Raw genomic sequence first — 23,029 nt, forward strand, 5'->3', positions numbered from 1 at the left:
AGCAACGACCATTGACGCCCTCAATAAATGAGATCAAATTGAACGTGTCTGCTCTTAGTGCTGCTCGGTCATGTAAATCCTTAAAGAACTTGTAGTATAATCTCTCGGTATGCTTCTTCATCCAGTGTTTTGAGCTCATCTCACCGTTGCAAACTGGTACACATCTTAATATAAGTTAATCTGATCTAACCACCTGAGTACCTGCGGTAGGAGAAGGCTTTGAGGATCTGCCTCGAGCAAATGGAAGTGTACCTGTGAGGGGCCCTGGGACAAACCGCTGGATGGTGAGGGTTTGTAAGGTAGATCCCCGGCAGCGTCTGGACCTATGGAAAATGTACGTTCATCTTGGAAAAAATAGAGAAAAAAAGGGAAACAAACAGTCTACAAGCAGAAGACGTTCGTATAAGCGAGGATTTTTCTCTCTTCCGATTGGCTAATAGAGGAATGGACTCGGTATGAGAAAGGTCCAGAGTGTTCGAGCAGACGCAACTTTCGTACTTTTCAAGGGAGAGTTTCCCGTCCCACGATAAAAAGAGCTATGCTAACCTGTAGAGATTGAGACCGAATTAAGAAAAGAAAATGCCCCTGCTTCAAAGGACGATATGTTGGAATTACCATGCTCCCAAGGAAATACCTTCCAAAGCGATTATATAAGCAACAAGACAAAGATTAAAGAGAGGAGAAGAGAGTGACGAGAGCATAGGGAACTGACCTGAATAAATCCTTCCTATATGATCCCAGAAACTTTGAGAGAGGAAAGCACCACAAAGATGAGCCAGAGCAACATGAAGTATATACTAGTTAACCAAGCCCAAGGCTTTGGCCCTCCCAATTCGGCGCCCAATGTCAGACGCCGAAGCACGAGAACTGATATACACCCCACAGAAGTAGAAAAGAACACGAGTAAACAGAAGCTTAGTCCGGCTGCATTTTGGATCCTCAAAGGTTCCCGATACACGATGAAGTTGTATGCGGTGTCAATTAGCCATGGGACACCTATGCCAAAGTATATGTTCACTGAATTACTGCAAAAGCACGGTAAGAAAAAGAAATGGTTAGTGCAAAGATTTCAGTGAAATCATATGAACAACGTGGATGAGGTGCTGCAATCTCGATTAAGAAGCCACACAACATGGCCTTAACACATCAGACAAGGCCAACATCAGATGAAGAACGATGATTGTGTAGTGCTCCTCGCAGAAATATCTTTCATTTCATTAGTCACTGTGGAGAGACAGCCAATGAAAGAGTAAATAAACCTGTTTGCAAATTTCCAAGTTGAATTGTCACACAGAAACTAGAGACAAGAAGCGAGGAGAGAATGGCCCCCTGCATTTAGAGGAAATATTTCGCTAGCTATGGCATTATGAAGATTTTATAGTCAGATCCTGTGAGTTACTTCCAATCAACAGAAATCTAGTTTCTACATGCAGTACTGTTTCGCAAATACCCCAGGGTTATTAGTTGGCAAACATGCAAAATGAATATTTCGGTTACAATTGGCTAGGGAATTTCCAAATCCCAATCTTATGGGCAGAAGAGGAAAGGCTTTAAGATAAAAGTAAAACTGACAACTAAATGATTCGAGAGAAAACATTTATGCTAACATGAAATCGTGTGAGTGAATGCAAGTTTGGAAGGAGGCAACAATATTTAACTAAGTAAAACCTGCAAGTGATGTTTGCAATCGCAGAGTCAGCTGTCGTCTGCCTTTCGGCGGCAATCTTACTAGCAACTAAGTCTGGCCATGACGTTCCGCTAGCCAGCGCAGTAAATGCTATGACATAAGCATTTATCCCTGCATGACAAATAAGAGTGTAACTCCCTACCTGAAACAAAGAAAATTTGTGGCTGACCTCAAATTGCTACCCATTCTAAAATGAAGCAGAGATTGGTAACACTCACAGCAGTAAGGATTAGGTACCTGTGACGCAGCTAATTAAATCTGTGAGTTGGGTCACTACATAAGCTATTCCACTGATAAAGATTAAAGAGCAAATGAAAGCAACCCAGCCATTAGCAATTTGGCAAGGAGGAACCAAAGCAAACATGAGCCTCCAGGGTGCAAGAAGAGACTGCCACAATATTCGCAAAGCCTGCACACATATGCTATTCAACTTCTTCGTCTCTGCACTCTCCAGCTGTTTAAAAAACAGAGGAGACTCAAACAATGAAAATGCAGGTGATTGAAAAAGGACTAGGATATCGTTGTCAGAAAAAATTGATATAACTCATGAATTTCCTTCAAGACTAAATGATTGAAGTTCATTGCTGATGACAACTAATTATACGAGTTGCATAAAAAATTGTGATGTCTAAAAGTCCAGTTTTTTCATGGAGACATCAAGCCTGGCCAAGAGAAAACAAAACAATTAAGAACTTCAGTTCAGACTCCTCATGTAAACGAAATGGAAGTGAATTCCACTTTTTTCTCATGTTCAGATGCCTAAAATAATAGGACAATAAGCATTCCCAGGAAGTCGAAGGAACTGGGCCAATGCCCATCACCATAAGGTTCTTCTTCATGTACTTCATATAGGGAATATTACAGGACCATCCTCAAGTTTCCCCAGTCAGACTTCACATCCCCTAGTTTCAAAACCAATACTTTTTTTTTGGTAAGGTCAAAACCAATACTTTACACCCTCAAAATCTCAAAATCCAACATTTCACACCCTGAAATTTTGAAAGGACCACACTTTGCTCCATCCATTTTCAATGGTTATCTTTTGAAACTGTCAGGGATAAAGTGTGCATTTTAAAGTAGAGCATGCAAACCGTAGAACAAGAAAATGTTGGGTTGGTTTATGTTATTGTCACTGAGCATGCAACCTATAGAATAAGAGAAGTCTAGATTGCTTTTCTAAATTTCCTTTAAGGATAAATTTGACTCTTCGAATTTCATTCATGCTAAGAATTGAATAGTCAATCCAAAAAAAAGGTGCTATCGTCTACATTGAAAAGAGGGAAGTCGCATTCAATTGACTCATTACTTTATATAATTTTCCTTCAATCAGAATTCCGTAAACAGATACCCATGTTACACGATTTCACAAGTTCACATAGAAATAGTTCTAACCACAAGAAGCCAGGTATAAATTAAGCGAACGATATTAGGGACCATAAAAATAAAGAACAACTCAAAAAAGTATCTCTCATATCAGATGAACTATCGATCTCGCAAGTTGCAAGAACAGACATCAAACATGTACATGAAGAAGCATGCATACAAAATTCGAAATGAAGAAAAAAAGAAAATAAAAGAAAAGGAAAGATGGATGACATTAGTAGACCCTTTAAGTAACGACCCTTAGACTTATAAAAACAAGCAACTCTCCAATATGATCAGAGGCATCATTCTTGCCTTAGAGAGAGAGACACAGACCTTAGCATTCCATTAGAATGTCGTCATCCCAAAAGAACTAACAGAGATAGCATAGCTTACCATCAGTGCATCAACAAACTGTTGCTTCCAAAGTGACAGCACATGAAATTCTTCCAACTTAATCTCACTTTGGAGAAGTTCATTAGAGGAGTCAGCCAAATCACTGCCTTGTACATTGTGATACATTAAACCTAAAAAGATGATCCTCCTTAAATTAAATGATTCATGTTAAATCAGAGTAGAAGCTGAACAGGTAGAATAAAGAAGCCTACCAAAAGCATGCGGAACTACCAGAACTCAAATAAATAATGTTACTGTAAGCATACAAATATTTGTTACTGGGTGTAAGAACCTCTCATAATAACACTTTTTCTAGCAAGCCAGGTTATTTACCACATGCACATAGGCAACTATTAGATCCTGTGCACTAAATGCCAATGTCACTAAGAGCAGCTGGACAGAATAATTTCTAAAAGGGAAAATTGTGGTGGGGCCAGAAACTATATGTCACCTATAAACATGACACGAGGAATCAGATTAACAATAGCTACGGCATGTCACATGTTTGCTCCCATGGACATGGGATCAATGTGTATACGTCTGTGCCAGAGGCAAAGGAACTTATTAGCCAAGCAGGGTCAAATAGTAAGTCAAGAATGTGGTTGTTTAGAATGTCATGTGCAGCATAACTACCAATAAGCAAATAAATGCAGGAAAGATCTGCACAGCAGCAACTTCAGAGATTGACCTGTTTCACTTCTGGAATGAATGGAAAATATATCCACAATTCTCCTCTCATCATTTTCACCAATTTGAATTATCTCGGAATGCTCATCATCCACACTGTCTACATGTTTATATGCAGCACCCTCTCCTGGCACCCAGTCCTCTGGCCTCTCGCCCCTTGCTCTTTGGACAGGCAGAAAAAGCATTGTCAAATGAAACATTGTGAGAAGGCCAACTCCATTAACAGATATAAACTGAAGAATCCTTAGTCGAAACAAAAGTTATCACGGAATTACTCAGACATACAAAGGAAGAGATACATAGGGCCAACGCTTGTCTTGAGCATATGCATGTACCACTAGTAACCCGAACTGCAACACAGTTAACAGTGCCTCCCAAAGTGTGACAATGTCAGGAGTCCAAACCTGCATCAATGTCAAACATCCCTGAGTAACAGGTTTGGTAGGTAATGTCTCCTTCAAGCAAGTTCGAGCAATTTCTCTGATAACCGCATAACGTTACAAAGCTTGTTTATTTTAATAGTCAATATGACAATCTAAGGCAGGAATTTGTCACTATTTTCTTCAAAAAAAAAAAAAAAGAGAAAAAGGAATGCCACTTGGAAACACTTTATCCCAGCTGCAGGAGAAAGAAGCAAATCGAGAAACTTTAACGCTATTGTATCCTGTCAGAAAACGCAATCCCCTGAGTTTTTGGCAGTATTACCTTCAAAATAATGTACAGCCAAAAATAAGCCCAGAAAGACCAAAAGAGCTCCACAATCCAAACGCCAAGATCAGATATCTTCTTCAATTCACCAGCTTTAGGAACCAGAACACAGACAGCATGAATAGGAAATAGGTCAAATGCAGCAGAGCCTACAAGCGTTCCAGGACCCAAACCTAGGATACAAAGATTCTGCAAAAGGTTAGCAAAGTATACATTTATCTATTTGCTTGAACGAAATTAAGCATGAATCAAAGTAATCTATAGATCAAGCATTAAGGCTGGGAACACTAAAGTAAAAGCTATAAAAATTAGAATAGTATAATGTCCACGAGATTTTTGCAGAAGAGCGAAGACTTCCAGGGCCATGTCCAAAGTGAGCATAAAACAGAATATCTATGTGGAGTGTTTCATTACTGTACATGAATCCATAATTCGACAAAGATATAACAAGAAAATCAACTCCTCGCAAGGAGAAAACGCAGATTGAAATTCTAAAGCCCAATCATCCACTGTATTCAGAAAATAGGCCAAATACCAAATAAAAGCACAACCTTTTATTACTATGACATGGTTAATATGACCTTTCAAACTTACTGAAAAAATACAAAATATCTGGCTTGCTTGACAAAAATATCATATGTTATTATTCCGTCTGTAACCAAAAGGTATCCAAAAGTCCTATTCTAAAGAGAATACCGTGTATCCGTTTTACGGGAAGAGGGAATATTTTTTCTTACGTTTATTTAGAGAAAATAATGTGATTTCAGTGTTGAGGAGACATCATGAAATCAATGTTAAAAGAAAGTGAACTGTATTTGGGGGGTTGAGAATGTATTGCTACTAGCCATTACTAGTTGCCAACGCAGTAAGAGTTAGGCAAGCTGAAATGTGCACAAGATAATGCCGAGAACAGACGGAATACTAGAGGATGCTATTTTTGTGACAGTGGTAAAAAGTTATGTGTTTATTCTGGTAAAAGCCTTGTTAAGTCAGCAGCAGCAGTAAATGTAATGCTTTTTTCTATAGACCTTTGAAAGAGCATATTAAAGTTGCCACAGTGGTAAAAGGTTGTGTCTTTTTTTGTGGTATTTGGCCCTGAAAAGATCACAGATCCTTCTACAGAATCACAATAACCAACATGTTTGGATCATGATTCCTTCAATAGAGGACAATGGTATTGCCAAAGTAAGAATTACATCACTACAGGTTGACAAATCGGAGATGCTTTTGTTAATAAACTTGCTTCCATTTCCCATGAGAATAAAACGATCAGTGAATCTTATGAGTTGTCCAGGTAAATGGTTTGGTTAGACAAAACAAGTACGAGAGTTCGAGACTATTACCTCCAGCATAGAGGTCCCCCAGGTTTCTTAGAGCATCAATAGTAGCTAAAGATATTTGAGGGAAGCTAGTCCCAAAAGCTAGTAGAGTGATGTCTGCAATAGTGTAATTCCACACCTTTTCTCGTCTAACCACCATTGAATTCGTATGAGGATCTATCTCTACCACCTCACGTGTTTGCTTCACAACATTCGCCATAGAACGGAAAAACCTTGCAGTGATAGCTGATAATCCAATAAAGCAGTAAGCAAGACCAAGGCAATAGAGGAAGGTTCGGAAGGCTTCACCGAGGGCTGTTTCACCTGGAAAAAGCAAGTAGCTCTCGCATACTTCATGGCCCAAAGTGCTGGAAACACCAAGTGTGCTATTACTCGGTGGCTTATGAACTGAGGTCATATTTAACAAGCACAAGGCACAGTTCAACAATGTGGATGTATATGTCAAAATTCACATTTCCTGCATCACATTGATCACCATAAACCCAACTGCATTAGGATCGGAGTAAAAGAGTGCAAGCTTAAAAACAAGTTTAACAGAGCATACTCCCACTCAAATAGAAAGAGGACAATTATATATATTCAGCTACATATTCCTCTTAAAATCTCAGTCCTAGAAGGAGGACAAGTTTACGCATTCAGCAACATGTTCCTGTTAAAAACTCAGTCTTACATGCACAGTGAAAAATCTTCTTCCCTCGGTCTCATTGACAAATTCAATTCACGTTAACCACAGATAAAGCATACAAATGAATATCTTGAGGACTTAAGGGGTATTATATCCGCAGTTCCAATAATATACTTCTAGGAACATTTAAAGACAAGGGAAGCCCTCAAGTCCGTGTCTCATCAAATAAGAGAGAGAGAGAGAGAGAGAGAATTGTTTAATCCTAGAAGAAGGGAGAACCAGAGGAGTGATATCTAGAAAGTGCCGATGCAGCCAAGAAGAGGAGGAGAAAATAAATCCAGACCGATTAACTTCATGATGCGTGTTCACACACCTCATAAGTTCCACAGTTGCTGGAAAATTCACAGCAGACCCCACTTCTTCTGCCATTAAGCTCCCCCAAACTTGAGTCTCATATGCAGAGCACGACACTAAACTCAGAAAAACGCAACAGATCGGTAGTCCCGCGGAATTTAACCGCACGCGACTATCGTTCGCCAGATCTTCAACCTCATGATAACAGAGCACGAAAAGCAGCGGGGATATCCAGAGCAAGAGATCACATTGGGATGATCAATCGCCAATCCAAGTTGATCGAGGCAAAGAAATTCCAAATAGAACGACGGCGAACTGAGAGGAGGAGCAACGATCGAGGAATGCAACGGAACCAAATCGCACGCGTGGGAAATCTCTCAGTATTTGAACAAAGAGCAAGCCGATCGACACACGAAAGTTCGCATACGATCGCGACGAGGCAAACGCGAACTTGTGGAAAACAAGAAAGGAGAAACAAAGAATCGGTGAATGCGCGAAGGATCGTCGAACTTACACGAGAGAAATCGCCGTATGAGCCGCGAGAGGAGGCGCTGAAGCGACCTTGCGGCGAATCGGAGAGAGATCGCCAGCTTGCGAGGCAGAGTGCGAGAGAGAGAGAGAGAGTTTAAGGCGGCGTGGACACAAGCATTGAGGCGAAGGAAGCATGCATGGCTCTGGCTTGGGCGATGACCTCCCGTTAATGATAAACACCAATACTGGCAAAAGAGCGCCATTTCTTTTTTTTCTTTTTTGCTACTTTAGTTAAATTAAAAAAAGAAGTGGGGTCCACTATAATGGCCGGACCTCGAGCACGTTTTGCAGCTATCATCATTATGCTTTCGAATCATCTTGGGCATACATAATTCAATTCCCGAATTTTCATGTCCGAAAAAAATCAATCACGCGAAAATTCAGGCACGTAATTATGTTCGAACTCACCTTAATCGAGGCTGTTTATGACGTCATCAAATAAGCTAAAAGCAAGGCCACCACTTCAACCCTTCTCCCTTAACTTCCCTCATATTTTCCCTCTCTGTATTCATGTCCCCTTTCTTCCTTTTTCACTTCATTTTCTTCTTTTTTATCGTCATCATCTTATTTCCTTTTTGTTGATTGATTTAAGAAAAATTCAAGTTCATGCTTTCTATGTTATTTAGATGTTTGACAAACATCTAATTTCTTCGGCTATTGAATATTCAAATTAACGTGCGCCGCAGGAAAGCAAGGGGCAGCTAATGTAAAAAAACAACGCAACGCCAAGAAAGATAGCGACAGGAAACGACTGGGGGGAAGCGAGGAACATGTGGGTGAGGCGGCAGCTGAAGATGGAAAGTTGATGAAATACTTGGAAAAGTCGCTCGGACCGCCACGTGTTCATAACTAGTCCGCTTGTCAGATTTTTGAGGAAAAATTCTGAACGTGAGTCCATTGGGACATGTGATGATTACAGAGTGAAGTTAACATGGCTTATGGGACAAGAGACAAGCTTCCTTATGCTCAATCGAGAGAAAAAAATTTTCCTCCCTTCGTTCCGGTGAATACCTCTCAATTTTAGATTCTAGATTTCAGATCCACCGCCTATCCAATATTTTCTAGGAAACTTAGGTATTTCTCTCTTTGGCCGGATAGGAAAGTTAGGTTTACTTCTTCGTTTATTTGGGTCCCATGTGAAGATACTGTCCGGCCTTTTCTGGCCAAACATGGGGGACACTTCAGTTCTTTTTATTCAGCAATCATCAAAAAGAGGAAAAATTCAAGTCCCCGTCTATTCAATTAGTCCCGTTTCCATTCCCATCCATGTGAAAACTTTTATGAACTTGGCTATGGGTGGATTGAATCAAACAAGCAAATGCCCTCAGGATATATTACATCAAATCGAGATGGGGCTTGTACGGTACCTAGTGAGAATACCGCAGCATGAGCGCGGCAAGACATACTCGTACGCGTGGCTTTGCTTCACCGGTGCTCCATGTCTGATGTAAATTTTCTTCTGCAGCAACAATAGATTCCGCAATTCAAAATTTGCTTCTGGAAATAACACAAGCTAATCAAAGTCCTATCGGGAGCAGTTCCAAGAGCACGATGTTTAATGCACCAAATCGATACTGAGTAAACGTACCTTTAAGATAGCGTGGGACGTCAATTTTGTTGAATTGCGTGATAACAACTTGGGCATCATCTAGCTGCTAAAAAGAAAAGGCAAAGATAAAGCTCGCATCATAAGTTCACAACAGACCGATTCCCGCAACTTGATTTGATTACGAAAGGGGAAGATGTTGTTGGCCCATTCATAAATTGATGGACCATTTATCGATGACCACGAGATTATCGTTCAACTCCATTAAGTCTTTAATAATCTTTGAACTTTTGCTCTTTGTTCAATGTCATCTCTTGAATTTTCTTTTCTTTTTTTCAATAAAACTTTTTAAAAAAGTTTTATTGAGGTCTTTCCATTAAAATTACTGACGAGGTCTGCTGACGTGGACAGAATATTCTTTTTAATTTATGATGTACTCTTGTTAAATTCCGCTCCCACACCTCTTTTATTGATCAAATTAGTCCCAGAACTGTTCTTTTGTTCTTCTTAATTGCACCATAATTTAGATTTAGTCTGACATGTTTGTTATTCGTTACGATTAAATTTATATGAACACACCAGCCCGCTTATAGCTTGTGTTAAAGCAAAAGTTCACAGACAATATGAAACAAACCAAAAAAGTTCAAGCGCAAAATTAAACCAAAAAAAAAAGGATGACAAGTTAGTAAATTTAACGGCCACAACAGCAAAATCTTGTCAAATTTTTAACGGACGACATTAAACAAATATGAAGAAAGTTCAAGGATGATATTAAATGACGAGGAAAAATTCAAGGACTACTGATATCATTGACCGTGATAAGAATATGTCGGAATATAGCTACTGCCAACAACAGGAAAGTATGCAAACTCTAAACAGAGGCCTTTAACGGGTACCTGTCACCGACTATAAAGAGCCAAAGGCCTTCAACTACAAGCAGCCACAGTTCAGCCAAGGGTGATGCTCTTTCTCACCTCAAGGAAGGTCTTCAACCATAACCTGCACAAAGATCCAAAGTCTAATTATTTCTGTAGTAATTAAGAGTGTCGGAAGAACTTGGAACCATATAGATCATCATCATGTCAATTCTTTGTGCGGTCATTCAGTGCGAAGGCGAAAAAACTCTTTCATTATACTCACAATTTCACACAGCCTTGCAGGATTTTCAAGTCGATGTCCTCTTGGGAGATGACTATACTACCAGGGCTCTTGTGGTTCAGACCACTCAATACAATGCAAAGTTCAAACTGAATCTTGACAACCCGACATCTGCCTTTTCAGGGTATTTGACTGCCAGAATTGGTGTGAATGATTTATTGTTTCAGTCTATGTCATGTCCAAATTTCTGTGGCCACAAGCGCCTATGAAAATTGACAGGACCCTGAAAATTTCATGAAATTGACCCAGAAACCTTTTCATCTACCAGAAATCTTTGCAAGAGCAAACTCCGTCATTGAAGTGGTGAAACCGGTTGCAGTCCCTGATTACGATCTCGCGTCTGTAGACTTTGGATATCATCTTTATGGCAACGTGACAATCACCACATATTCTGAGGTTCTTAACAATTCGTATGGGAGTGCCGGCACTTGTTTGTAAAAAGCAAAATGCTACAGCCAGTTTTTCAGTATGAAGAGATAGAGCAAGCTCTTTTGCTTCCTCATCCAAATCAAGCAATACTTCTTTTGTGTTTCCCACATAGCCTGCCTTCTTCAATGTCGTCATGATCTCATCAAGCATCATATAAATCTCTTTAGTTTCCGGATGGGAATCATCTCCCACAAAAAACTCATGAAGTACCCCGTCAAGCTCTACTAAGCTACACCCAGGGACTTTATAAATGCCCTTTGCTTCCATTAGATTTCTGACTTGTCTCACTTCATTCCATCTACCCAATTTTGCATAAACATTTGACAGAAGCACATAGGCACCACTATTGCCAGGATCCAGCTGGATTAGCTTTCTGAGCGCAATCTCACATGTTTCAATGTCACCATGTGTCCTGGATCCACTCAGTAGAGCACCCCATATAAGCACATCAGGCTCCATAGGCATCGATTTCACCACGGTCCATGCCTCCTTTAGTAGACCTGCTCTCCCAAAAAGATCCACTAGACAACCATAGTGTTGAATTATCGGAGTTATTCCATGCTCCTCGCTCATTTCCCTGAAAAATTCTTTCCCTCGACTCACCAAACCTCCATGAACACAAGCACAAAGAATACCCAAGAATGTTACGCTATTAGGTTTCAGACCCTGCTGTCTCATGTCCAAGAACAAGCTGAGACATTCCCCAGCATGACCATGCATTGCCAAGCCTGATATCATAGCACTCCAAGCCATCACATCCTTATTAGGACCCAAATTGCCGAAAACCAACCTCGCCCTCTCAATACTCCCGCATTTAGCGTACATGTCTATGAGACAAGTCCCCAACACAACATCAATTTCTATCCCACATTTGTCAATATAAGCATGAACCCACTCCCCATGTTCCAGTGCACCCAACTGCCCACACGCCGAAAGCACTCCGGACATGGTAAACTCATTAGGCCTAACCAAAGCACCTTCCACGAGTTGCATCTCCCTGAACAAAGCAAGCGCTTCCTTAAACTCCCCACACCTAACGTACCCATTAATCAAACAGCTCCAAGAGATCACGTTCCTCTCAGGCATTACGTCGAACAGCGCACGGGCAGTGTCACTCCGACCCACTTTCAAGCACGCGTTGATGATAGAATTCCAAGAAGGCAAATCCGGTTCAGCAATGTCGTCGAACACTTGACGAGCTAGCGCTGAGTCGCCGCAAGAGGAGTACATGTTGATGAGACAAGTCTGGACGAAGGTTTCGCGGTCAAGCCCAAAGACGAAAGCTTGAGCGTGGATCTGTCGACCAGATTGGAGATGGGGAACGGAATTGAAGGACTGGAGGAGGAAAGGGAAGGTGTCGAAGTCGGGGTAGACGCCATGGGAGCGCATGCGAGCGAAGACTGACAATGGAGGTTGAAGAGAGACGGTGGATTGGACATGGGCTCGAATGATGTTGTTCCAGACAAAGGATTCAAAGGTGCGGTGAGCGAAGTTGAGAGTCGGGTGCGTTAAGGAAATGAGCTTTGTGGTTGTGGAAGGTCGCATCGGGTGAAGCTAGCGAAACGCATGGAATTTCAACTGGTGGCGAGCTCTCTTCATTATAGCAAAGGAAACCTACAAACCTTTGGCTTGTCGCAATGACATGCTACCTTAGGCAGACACAACACGCCATAAAGTCATGACACGATGAGTCGACACGTAAATTTTTAAAAAAATAAAAAATTTCGACACATTAAGGCACGTTATATATTATATAATATATTTTTATGTATACATTGTAAAGAACAGAAATAAAAATTCTGATCTCTCCTTGCTCAACATTTTTTTCCTCCACTCAAAACTCTTTCTTTTCTCTCTTCTAATTTTGATTCAGTCAACTCTTACCTCCTCCAAAATATGTTCTTTTGTACATGTGTGTGTGCATGTGAGTAGTGGGTGGACGTGGGAGAAAGAGTGGATGTGTGTACGTGAATAAGTACATCCCCCAACTTTTTTTCCTTTCCTCCATTCTCTCTCCTCTTTTCTCCATTCCCATAACCTTTTCTCTCTCGTGGAAGTCTCGCCATATCTACTGCAACCCCCTTTCCTATCTCATCACCATAACACCCACTCGCACTAATCTCTCTCTCTCCCTCATGACTCGACATCATCGGCAACAGCAACATACGATCTCCGCCTCTGCTGCACCACCACTCCCCTCGCAACAGCGGCGCCATGTCGGCACACCACCATCACCGGCTGTACGAGTCGACAATGTCCACGCAGAAGCTATGCTGGTTCAACTGGCTGTCCTGGTGTTGCGGCTCGCCGCCTTCTTCTTACCTCTCGTGTCTATGTAATTTCCTTCTCTTTGACTCACCTTATCCCTGGACACGCGAGTCCCTTCCGTGTCCGTTTAGTTGACCGAGCGTTGAATCTCGGACACACATTGACCGTGTGTTTGGACTTGTCCGGTGCGTGTCAGACACCGACACGTGTCCTACATGCAAAATTTTCCCTAAGAGGGGTGTCCGTATAACATAGGTGACATGCACGTGGACATGATCAAAGTTAAAAAGCCAAAACCACGTTCTGGATAAATAGATCTAGATTTGGCCTGAAAAATAAAAAGGCAAAAGGCAATTTTTTTTCTAATAATACGCTAAAATTTAAAAAATATATATTTAAATATCAAAGACGAATAAAAAACTGTATACGAATCTTTATTCCACGGCGGACTGTTTTGAACATTTTGCATTAACGCGTCAAAATGCGCCACAAGATTTTTAATGGAAAGTAAATATGTAAAAATCACCTCATTGAATTAATTTATGGAGCATGGCGCGAAATTTCTAATTAATTATTAAGCGTGAAATTTTTATTGCACTTTTAAATTATATCTCCCATTACTTAATCGGTTGTCCAATCCTCCAGAAGGCAACTGTTACATGATTTAATCCTAAAGTATGCAAGATCATAAGTTTAATTGTTAGCATGGTCGGTTCGAGCCAATACGACCAATGCACAAATAGGATGAGCTTGAACGAGTAATTTTCCTTCTTAAGTGTAAACCGGCTCATATATATTCGTTTGGCCCACTCACATCTAGAGGGTGAATGGTTCTAGAGATCGGAAATCACTCGTGGCCGATCGTCCCGTCATAATAATAATAATAATAATAATAATAACGTATTGGTTCATAATACACCGGTCTTTTGGGAATTCTTCAAGCTTTAGCAGATGGGACAAAATTTATTTTCAAAGAGAATCTTTTTCCATCAAAAGAATATACTCATTAATTCAGTATAGGACCATCCATAGTAGTTATATCCATTTTACTAAGTTTTTTAGTAATTCCTTTTAGTTGGCACCTTATTTTATCCGATCTCAATATCGGTGTTTTTTTTTAATGGATTGCCATTTCCAATCTTGCTCCCATCGTACTTATTATGTCGGGATATGGATCAAATAATAAATATTATTTTTTAGGTGATCTACGCGCCGCTGCTCAATCGATTAGTTATGACATATCATTAACTCTGTGTGTGTGGTCAATATCTCTATGTGCGATTCGTTAAAATATAAAAATCTCTTTTCTTTATTTTTTGAAAAGAAATTGAATAGATATCTCTTTTTTAATTCATCATTTAGTTTGATGACCGAAATCAGATAGTTGTATGAATGAAAGAAAATGAATGTTTTCGTTTTTGTAATTTTATAATATATATATCATTTTTTTGTTTGTCGTTCTTTTTTACCTATTTATTTACTTGGTTTTTGTTAAAGAGAACTCCGATTAAGCCCTAAAGGTTAAAACCGTGCAAAAAGCCCTAAAACCCTAACCGCGGTCCACCGACCGGTTCTTCTCTGGAACTCGCCTGCAAATCCGCTTCTCGAAACCTTTCGTCTGTGGACTGGAGAACCAGATCATTGGACCTCTCTCTCTCTCTCTCGTCAAGCGCAAAGGTAACCCCTTCCGAGCTCTGAAGCTCCTGATCCGGGACTCTCATGTCGTCTTCTATCTCTCAATCTTCCTCGAGATTTCCCATAGACGGCTTCACTCCTTTATCCTCATTCTCTCCCGCTTCTCTCCATCGGCGATTCGGTAATCTCAACCTCCCTGCTTCGCTTCTCCTCTCACACGACCGCGACGCCACCAAGGCGTTCGCTTCTCCGAGACATGGCCTTGTGTTCGCGCTTTTGAGCTCGGGTTCTGAATGGAGTTGTGATGTTCGCTACATAATCGTTTGAAGGGATCGATTAGTCTAGTATATTAGCTGGCCTTCTGTACATCCTCGACGCTGTGTTTTGTCCTGCTTGCTTGTGCGTGGAGTTGAAAACTCGAATTCTGGTGGAGTACATATAGATTGGGAATCCAGGTTCTTGCTGAATGATATCTGAAGGCTAGGTCTAGATTTAGGTTTATCAATACTCTGCTAGCTTGTAGAAAATTCGAGGCTGAGAACTTCTGCATTTATTTAATGGGAATCAGGTTGTACTTGTTCTGCTGGGAACTTTGCTTTGTGTTCTGAATAGCCGTCTTGCTTATTTAGCTTTACTCTCTAATAGGGACTGTCCGATGATATATTAATGTGCATTGTGTAGGTACATCTGCTTAAGCTGAAGGCATAGCAGACATTGGGGTTTCTTGTTGAGATCGTGAAACGACACGATGGCCCGTTTTCGTAATGTATGGTTCCGTTTTGGCACCAATGTTCTTGGTTGAGAAAAGTGAAAGAGATATGATGAAGTTATATTTTTAGTCTTTATATCTTATTCAGGAAAAAATGAATTGAGCACGGTAGTTGTAATTTTATCTTATGCTGCACTTAACTTTCTATTTTGTTGCGAATTCAATTAGAATAAGAAGAAAGCGTTTGTGAAGCCAGTTATGAAAAAGCCCAAGCCCGGGAATGTTGATCACATAACAGGTGATAAGATCCCTAAGAGCTTTGTCTTCTCGAGGGGGAAGCTGCCAGGACCCCTGAGGCAACTTGAAATGGACTTGAGGAAGTTAATGCTCCCGTATACTGCCCTCAAACTCAAGGTATAAGCTTTTTCATCATAATATTTTGTTAAACTTGATGGTAGTCTTTCTCCTAGATATATGTAGCTTATGCTTGAGGTGACCGCTATAGTATGGTAGGTGTTTGCTTTGATGTGTTTTTGTCTTTCATTGCTGAAGAAATGTGGAGAAATTTATTCTATCAAAAGTTGAACAGCTGCATCAATTGAAATGGGTGTGTTCATTAAAAGAATAAAGTCGAGGTTAATTTGTCAGTATATTGCCATTTAAATATTTCGGGTCGCTTTTAGAAATCAGCATAGTATGTGGATTTTCTGTAGTAATTATAGCTCTTATTCTGGAGTTGTAGTCTTCTGTTGCTAATACCTAATTTGAATTGCAGATCGCTTATACCTTTATCTGTAGTAGGACATTTACATGTTTCTTTTCTTTGTTCTGTGCACCCTTTCGATATGATTTAAACTTCAAATTCATTTTTCATTTCCTACTTTGTTCATACAGGAGAAGAAAAGGAATAACCTCAAAGACTTTTTGAATGTGGCTGGACCTATGGGTGTTACTCATTTCCTCATGCTGTCAAAAACTGAAACTGCACCTTACTTGAGGGTTGCAAGGACACCACAAGGTCCCACGCTTACTTTTAAGATTAAGGAATACTCTCTGGTAGCTGATGTTGCACAATCTCAATTGCGTCCCAGAAGTCCAAAGGATCTCTTCAAAAACCCTCCTTTGGTAATCTCATAATCGAAGAACTGCGCCTATTTTTGTGTTTCCCCTTATTATCCCTTGGTTGCTTACTTCAAAATTCATCCCTTAGGCTTGTGTTCGACTAAGGTTGTAGCATCAGGATCCGGTAGTTATGTGTTCTGTTCATGGAAAGAGCCTCTTTGCAACATAGATGCGTATGTGTGTAGTTGATGACCATCTCATATGCACAATACATAAGCCTTCCAGCTATTAGGATGTTTCTTGTTTCAGCTGAGGTTGTGTTAATGGTGGCCAGTTACAATTCTGAGATATTATGAATGCAATAAGAGGTGATGATAATCTTTGGTTTGTCTAGAATTTTCTTTGCCCAGAAGAATGAGCCTCAATGGTGCAAATAAATGCCATGTATCCATCTATTGTCTAGACATTTTTCCAACCGAGTAAACAAGTTGTAGCTTGAGTCAGTGATGAGGATTTAAATATGTATAGTTCATACAAGTTGACCATCTCTTTGTTTAAAATGTATCATGTTATTTTTAGATCAGTTGGTTGATTGCGAGGGTGTTAGGAAGTCCTGTAAATACTATGTGGGACATGAATAACTCTGAGAGCTTATTGCTTGATTTGGACTCTACTCACTCAAGAATGGTTAGGCTTCATTTTCAGCCCTGAATATGTATCACTGCGTTTTATTGACGCGTTTATACCTCTAAACCTTCAAACTGAAAGGATGATGATCTGATACTTTGACTCAAATTAATTATCTTTGTGCATCTCATCTCCTGCTGTTTTGTATATTGTATTGGTTTGAAACAGAAGAGCATTTCTGATAAGATCTGTCTGTCTAGAGCTATGACCGAAAGATGGGCTAGGAGATCCCGTAATCTCTCCATTTGGATTTGTATCATGTCTCATGCACGGAAGTCTTTACTGTACACGCAGATTGTACTTTCTGGATTTGGAACTGGTGAACAACATTTGAAGCTCACTACTATCATGTTTCAGAATATTTTTCCAGCCATTGACATTAACACTGTGAGTAGTTAATATTTTTTCATCGCATTCCATTATAGACTGCACTTTTTTGCTTTGTTGATGTTTGATATTTGTTGTCATTTTCAGGTAAAACTTTCTTCTTGTCAGAGAATTGTCTTGCTTAATTACAATAAAGAGACGAAACTTGTAGATTTTTGTCATTATTCAATTAGGTTACAGCCTGTTGGAGTATCTCGTAGAATTAGAAAGTTTGTGCAGAATCATCAAGTCCCTGATCTTAGGAATCTACAAGATGTGAGTGACTTTGTGACAAAGTAAGTATTCTTGTCTTTTGATCTGTAACAGACCCTGAAAATTAGAGGATAGGGCCAACCCGTTCATTCCTTTTTGGTGAGTACAGGGCACAAGTGGCTATCCACATTGATCATATTCGAACTGTAAAGATTTTTTGGGTTGTTCCTGTTACTTTGGTAATGGAAAAGTAAAACTTCCTATTCTTAAAATGCAGGTTTATTCGGTTCTTGTTTCGTTGTGAAAGTGGTGTTAATTAGATGAAATAGTATTGGAAGGTGATAAAGTTTATGGAAAGAGAAAAGTACCCCCCCGGGCATCCTTTTCAAAAACCGAGTCTGTGGCAGCTTCACTCATTGCACGTTGTTAATCAATTGTCTCTCGTTAATAATGTGTTTACTTCCATGCGTGTTTGAAGGGCTGGATACGGATCAGAAAGTGAAGCAGATGATGAAGCTGCGACAGTAACCTTGGCTAGTGATCTTGGTAGAGTAAATCAAGCTTCGTCAAAAAGCGCAGTTAAGCTCCAGGAGATTGGACCTAGGATGACTCTTCAACTTGTCAAAGTTGAGGAAGGGTTGTGCTCAGGTGGAGTCATCTTCAATGAATATGGTACGCTAACTAAACATTGCCAATTTATTCCTGCATAAGCACAAAAGGAACTGTAGATGCACCGAGGGACATGGCCTTTTTGATGTTGTGAGCCGTGAATCACAACTTTGTTTCCTTTTTGTTACTTGGAAACTTGCCTTCATGAGCATTCTTTTAAGAGTTATGCTGTAAGCATATGATAGATGCTTGACAAAGTAGGTGCTAGGCTTAATTTCTAGCTTCCTAAACTAAACTCATTATCACCTCAGTTGTTTTTGCTGGTCTTTCGCTCATGGTAGACATTTCCTTTTGGAAACATTTTTATTCAATTGTGATTATATATCTGTTCCTGTCCTAGCAGCAGCTTTTCTGTTTGCCAGAATAATCATATGTTGTGCACCTGTAAATACCTTCTTTATCCTTCAGGTAATGCTGCTGACATTAAAAAAAAGCTAGGCAAGCAAGAAGGCGGTGAAAAAGATCCGGATGATGTTGAAGAAGATCAAGAAGATGATGAGGAAGAATAGTGTCCACCAAACGACAGTTTTGTGGCTATACAACCAATCTCTCACGGTTATCACATCTCCGCTGGATAGAGTCCAACGCTCAGATGTATATTTATCATGTCTTACATTTAGAAGAACCTGTGAATTCCCATGGGCTTATAGGCACTGATCCTGCTTTACGGAGTCTCGACTTTTATAATATTCATCTAATAGCTATAGAAGAGGTTCTCTCATTAATGCCACGACACATCTCCCAGTTTTGCTTGTTTCTTAGTTTCTTGTTCTCATCGTATGACCTTCACTAACCATTTGCATTATCCTGCACGGTAAATGAGTTGCCAAGAAAGAGGGTTGTGCTTTCTCGATTGGAAGAACTCCCTATGTTTTGGGAGATACTGCAATCGCACAATGTTTTGGGAGATACTACAATCGCAAATAAAGAGATTCCAAGACAATAACAAGTATGCTTTGGCATACTGTGCAATCAAAGTTAAATTTGGTATGCCTGCTCACTTGATAAGCACCAACACTCCACTCCACTCCACTCCACTCCACTTGCTTAATGTACAAAATTAGCTTTTCCCTGACGGATGTCATTTACAAGACGACAACACTGGGGTCTCTTTACCAGTTCTCCTTACAGATGGAAATACTAGGATTAAATCACTCTCAACTCACTGTTTAAGAAACCCATTTAGGCTTTTGGCCATGAAAATGAGAAATTGCGCTTACATTGACTATTTTCTCATGCATAGAGTAATATATCCAATGAGGCAATTTTTCAAACCAAAACCCTGCTCCAACCAAAAGCCAGTGAACTTACGAAAACTAGACGCTGGGTGATGGAATAAGGAGATCACCCAAAAGAGAGACTAGCTATATCTGGAAGGTTCGACCATTCTAAAGTCGTGCTTCTTCCTCCGGCATCTGTGATGAGCCTTCTGATCCGTGAATGTGTTCTCACCAACCATCTCCATTTTCGAATCTGTATATGACACAAACGTACCAAAGCAAAATAAGATGAGACAAGCCACTAGAATGAAAACATGGCAGACATACAAAAGGAGGATCATTTGACTGACAAGACCTAACAACTCAAGATCATCGAAGATGATTTCTCAATCTCTCTCCATCAGCTGAACTGACCATGACCAGTTGGGGGAGAATGGATAAGTGTAACATGTAAAATATGCAGATTCTGTCAACCATAAACGTCTAAAATAAGGTTTCACTTAGAAAGTAACAGATGAGGGCTGAAAAAACGTCGACACTTCATAGTAAAGGAAATACTTTGTTTGTATTAAAGCATAAAAGCTTTTGCACAGTCATGTAACCATTGTGACGGCAAGATACTAGCATCCAAAAATAAGATGAACAGGATATATGAGCAAAAGAAGTTCACACGAGATGCAATGAAAGCAGGTTTGCTCTTAATCTGAAACCATATGTATCGGATGCCTTCCGTTATCAACTCACTTAACATCTTAAGTTCAAAACTCCAGGCCTTGTGCATGTTGCTTAAGAACAGCTCAATCCAAAATCGTCCTTAACGTACAGGGTTCAGTGAAAAGAAGGGTTGAAATTTCGTTCTTCTCATGAACTAATGTCGCGTATTGGGATAACAGAAAGAGGAACTTGCTACCATAAGCAATACCATAACCAATGAATGCTGCTAGGAAATTGACAGCACCTACAAATTGAAAACCATCAAGAGAGACTTGAATTGGCTCTAGCATGTGACTCCTGGAAGAAAGGACATCATGAGCCTCATTCAATTTATTCAACTCTAAATCATAGTGGAGCACGCAGAGAACACGAAGACCTGCATCATACATGGTATTAGTGCTTCCAGCATTCAAGACCATTCCGAACCCGTTCTCAAACCAACAAAAGAAAAGGCCAATTGTAACCATGCAGCTAAGAGAAGCATGCTAAAGAACCCCAATGAATTCTCACGACTAGTCAATTTCAAATTTACCAAATAACACTAGCTGATCAACAAAATTCCACCCTATTGTTAAATGTCATATGCCTCAAAATTGGGTTAAAAAAAAAAAATCTCTGCTCTTCCAAATACCAATTCTAAAGCAGACAAAACAGTAGGATTCAAGTTAAAATGACAAAACTTAACAAAATCATCAAAGATCGAGCGATTGAATTGAAGCCGAATCTTATATACCTCCAAATTGGTGGCCCCAAAACAATGCCCTAGCATCCTCCTCCTCCTCATCCACTTCATCCCCATAACCAAACTCGGCGTCACCGCGATAGCCCGGCTCACTTCCGTACCCCGACTCGTTCCCCGGCACCACATCCCCAAAATTCCCAGTTTGCCCAAACCCTAAGCCCACATTCTCCCTCTCCCCACTCCCTCCTCCACCACCATCTTTGTCCCTCCTTGGGCCGATATTATTCCGCGCCTCGCTCACGTCTGACGCCCAATCCCCATTGCCAAACAGCTCCCCGCTAGAGTCCGTCCCCACCGCCATCGGGAAATCAGACGCTGCGGCAGACGCCCCGACGGAGCAGCACCGCCGCGTCCCGCTCCGATCGCTGCTCCGCCCGGACACCGACCTCGACCCCCTCCGCCTCCGCTTCCTCGCGATCAGCTGGAGGCTCTCTCTCCGCTTCGAATTTCCCACATCGACGATCGGCCTGTCGTCATCGAATAGACTCAGCCTCGACATGTCGAGGGCGGCGTCGATCGAGAATGAAGTCAACCGATCGGAGAGGCAGGGCCGCTTGGAGTGGAACACGCCGCCGCCATTGGAGGAGGAGTTGGGTATCTGTGGGTGATCGGAGTCGAGGGTTTTGGGGTGGAACGGCCTCCACGAGTGGAGCTGGACGGCGCAGGAGTCGATGGAGTGACGGGAAGCTAGAGTTCTGTGCGAGGGCGACATCTGCAAAGCATGGCAAGTAATGGGTTCTGGCTCAGTTGATCTCGTGTGAAGAAGACCTGGAGATGGAGGGGTTTAACAGAGAAAGTTGCGATCTTTCCGAGGAGGAGGAAGAAAAAGAAGAAGAAGCTGATTTCGGTGGGTCGCGGTTGGATTTGGAGAGTTGGGATTTGGGAAGACTCGCGGTCGCAGCTGATTGTACAAGACTCCGGATACCGAAACAGCTACGTATATTTTCTCTTGAGAGATGAGATGGCCCCCGAGCAAATCGAAAATCGCGCGAGCATTTACAAACGCGGAACGTCCATCCGCGCTTTGACACGTCACGCACGTTTAGATTACGCGCTTCTGCACAAAAAGAACAGGAAAAAAATAATTAAGCGGTTGTTGGGCGCGCATGGTAACATTCCTAGACCTGAATTTTTGCTCCAAAAACGTTTTTGAAATAAGAAATCTGTTTGATTAAACAACATTATATTTCTACTTTTGAAATTATTTTTGCACTAATTTCAGAAACTTAAAAAAATTATTTTTCTTACTCCTAATATTAATATCTCTATTACTTCAGCCTCATTTTATTTTCAGCGTCTCGCTCTCTCAACTACACCTCCGCCATTACCACTACCCTCCGCACCATCGGCGAATCTTGTCACCGACCGTTGTTGACCTCCGCCGGCCACCGTCGCCACTTGTCGGCCGCCGACCACTGTTGGCCGATGTTGCCCCTCATCAATCGCCGATGCCGACCACCGACCACCACCAACTACCGCCGCCACCGCACCGTTTTCAACCACCAGAGTAAAAAATAAATAATAATTTTTAGTTTTATTTTTAAAAATTAAATAATATTTTTTAATAATAAAAAAAAATGCAGTTAAAAAATTTTCGTAGCTGATAAGAATTTCTCGTATAAGATTTTGTGTTACTAATGTTTCAAAAGTAAAAATTTTCAATCATTACCAAATGAATTTCTCTAATCAGAAATCAATTTCTAGAGTACAAATAGAAAAATCAATTTTTGCTTTTTGAGTAAGAGTAGAAAAATAAAAAGGTTGATTTATGCAGCCAAATCTCATGTTCAAACGACGATGAGATCAAAGAGAAATTCGACATTAAAAATAAATAAATAAAACAACAACAACAAGGAGATCAAACAAGAGCAATTATAGTTTGAAGTCGTAACGGCCAACCATTTTTTACGATTCAATTGTC

At 40.6% G+C, this 23,029-nt stretch overlaps 4 protein-coding genes across 11 annotated transcripts; 1 reads left to right on the top strand and 3 right to left on the bottom strand.

Annotated features, from left to right (window-relative positions):
- Nucleotide 1: 1 nt before the first annotated feature.
- LOC115742381 (magnesium/proton exchanger 1) lies at nucleotides 2-7,832 on the bottom strand. 8 transcript variants are annotated; one of them, XR_007199324.1, is made up of 11 exons: nucleotides 7,674-7,832; nucleotides 6,184-6,637; nucleotides 4,838-5,013; nucleotides 4,418-4,536; nucleotides 4,134-4,294; nucleotides 3,446-3,576; nucleotides 1,925-2,141; nucleotides 1,669-1,798; nucleotides 713-1,025; nucleotides 547-634; nucleotides 2-344 (listed from the first exon to the last, which is right to left on the bottom strand). XR_007199324.1 is itself a non-coding variant. In XM_030676628.2 (10 exons), the coding sequence occupies exons 2-9, from the start codon at nucleotides 6,575-6,577 to the stop codon at nucleotides 728-730; spliced, it is 1,620 nt and encodes a 539-aa protein (XP_030532488.1). In that variant the 5' UTR covers nucleotides 6,578-6,637; nucleotides 7,674-7,832; the 3' UTR covers nucleotides 2-546; nucleotides 713-727. The 8 variants fall into 8 exon arrangements, 7 of the variants coding, with proteins under 7 accessions (XP_030532488.1, XP_030532486.1, XP_030532485.1 ...); XM_030676628.2 differs by lacking the exon at nucleotides 547-634 and having other exon boundaries at nucleotides 2-546; nucleotides 3,446-3,570; XM_030676626.2 differs by lacking the exon at nucleotides 547-634 and having other exon boundaries at nucleotides 2-317.
- A 2,202-nt stretch (nucleotides 7,833-10,034) lies between these two features.
- LOC115742380 (pentatricopeptide repeat-containing protein At3g62890) lies at nucleotides 10,035-12,463 on the bottom strand. The gene is made up of 2 exons (XM_030676623.2): nucleotides 10,377-12,463; nucleotides 10,035-10,235 (listed from the first exon to the last, which is right to left on the bottom strand). Exon 1 carries the CDS (start codon nucleotides 12,366-12,368, stop codon nucleotides 10,656-10,658), a length of 1,713 nt encoding a protein of 570 aa, XP_030532483.1. The 5' UTR covers nucleotides 12,369-12,463; the 3' UTR covers nucleotides 10,035-10,235; nucleotides 10,377-10,655.
- Nucleotides 12,464-14,743: 2,280 nt separating this feature from the next.
- On the top strand, nucleotides 14,744-19,185 carry LOC115742385 (peter Pan-like protein). Its single transcript, XM_030676635.2, has 8 exons — nucleotides 14,744-14,768; nucleotides 15,408-15,492; nucleotides 15,664-15,849; nucleotides 16,330-16,560; nucleotides 17,479-17,571; nucleotides 17,659-17,846; nucleotides 18,242-18,435; nucleotides 18,841-19,185. Exons 2-8 carry the CDS (start codon nucleotides 15,475-15,477, stop codon nucleotides 18,939-18,941), a joined length of 1,011 nt encoding a protein of 336 aa, XP_030532495.1. The 5' UTR covers nucleotides 14,744-14,768; nucleotides 15,408-15,474; the 3' UTR covers nucleotides 18,942-19,185.
- A 300-nt stretch (nucleotides 19,186-19,485) lies between these two features.
- LOC115742390 lies at nucleotides 19,486-22,043 on the bottom strand. Its single transcript, XM_030676641.2, has 2 exons — nucleotides 21,100-22,043; nucleotides 19,486-19,905 (listed from the first exon to the last, which is right to left on the bottom strand). Exons 1-2 carry the CDS (start codon nucleotides 21,818-21,820, stop codon nucleotides 19,793-19,795), a joined length of 834 nt encoding a protein of 277 aa, XP_030532501.1. The 5' UTR covers nucleotides 21,821-22,043; the 3' UTR covers nucleotides 19,486-19,792.
- Nucleotides 22,044-23,029: the final 986 nt, after the last annotated feature.

This window comes from Rhodamnia argentea, chromosome 7 (assembly GCF_020921035.1).
Source record: "Rhodamnia argentea isolate NSW1041297 chromosome 7, ASM2092103v1, whole genome shotgun sequence".
NCBI lineage: Eukaryota > Viridiplantae > Streptophyta > Magnoliopsida > Myrtales > Myrtaceae > Rhodamnia > Rhodamnia argentea.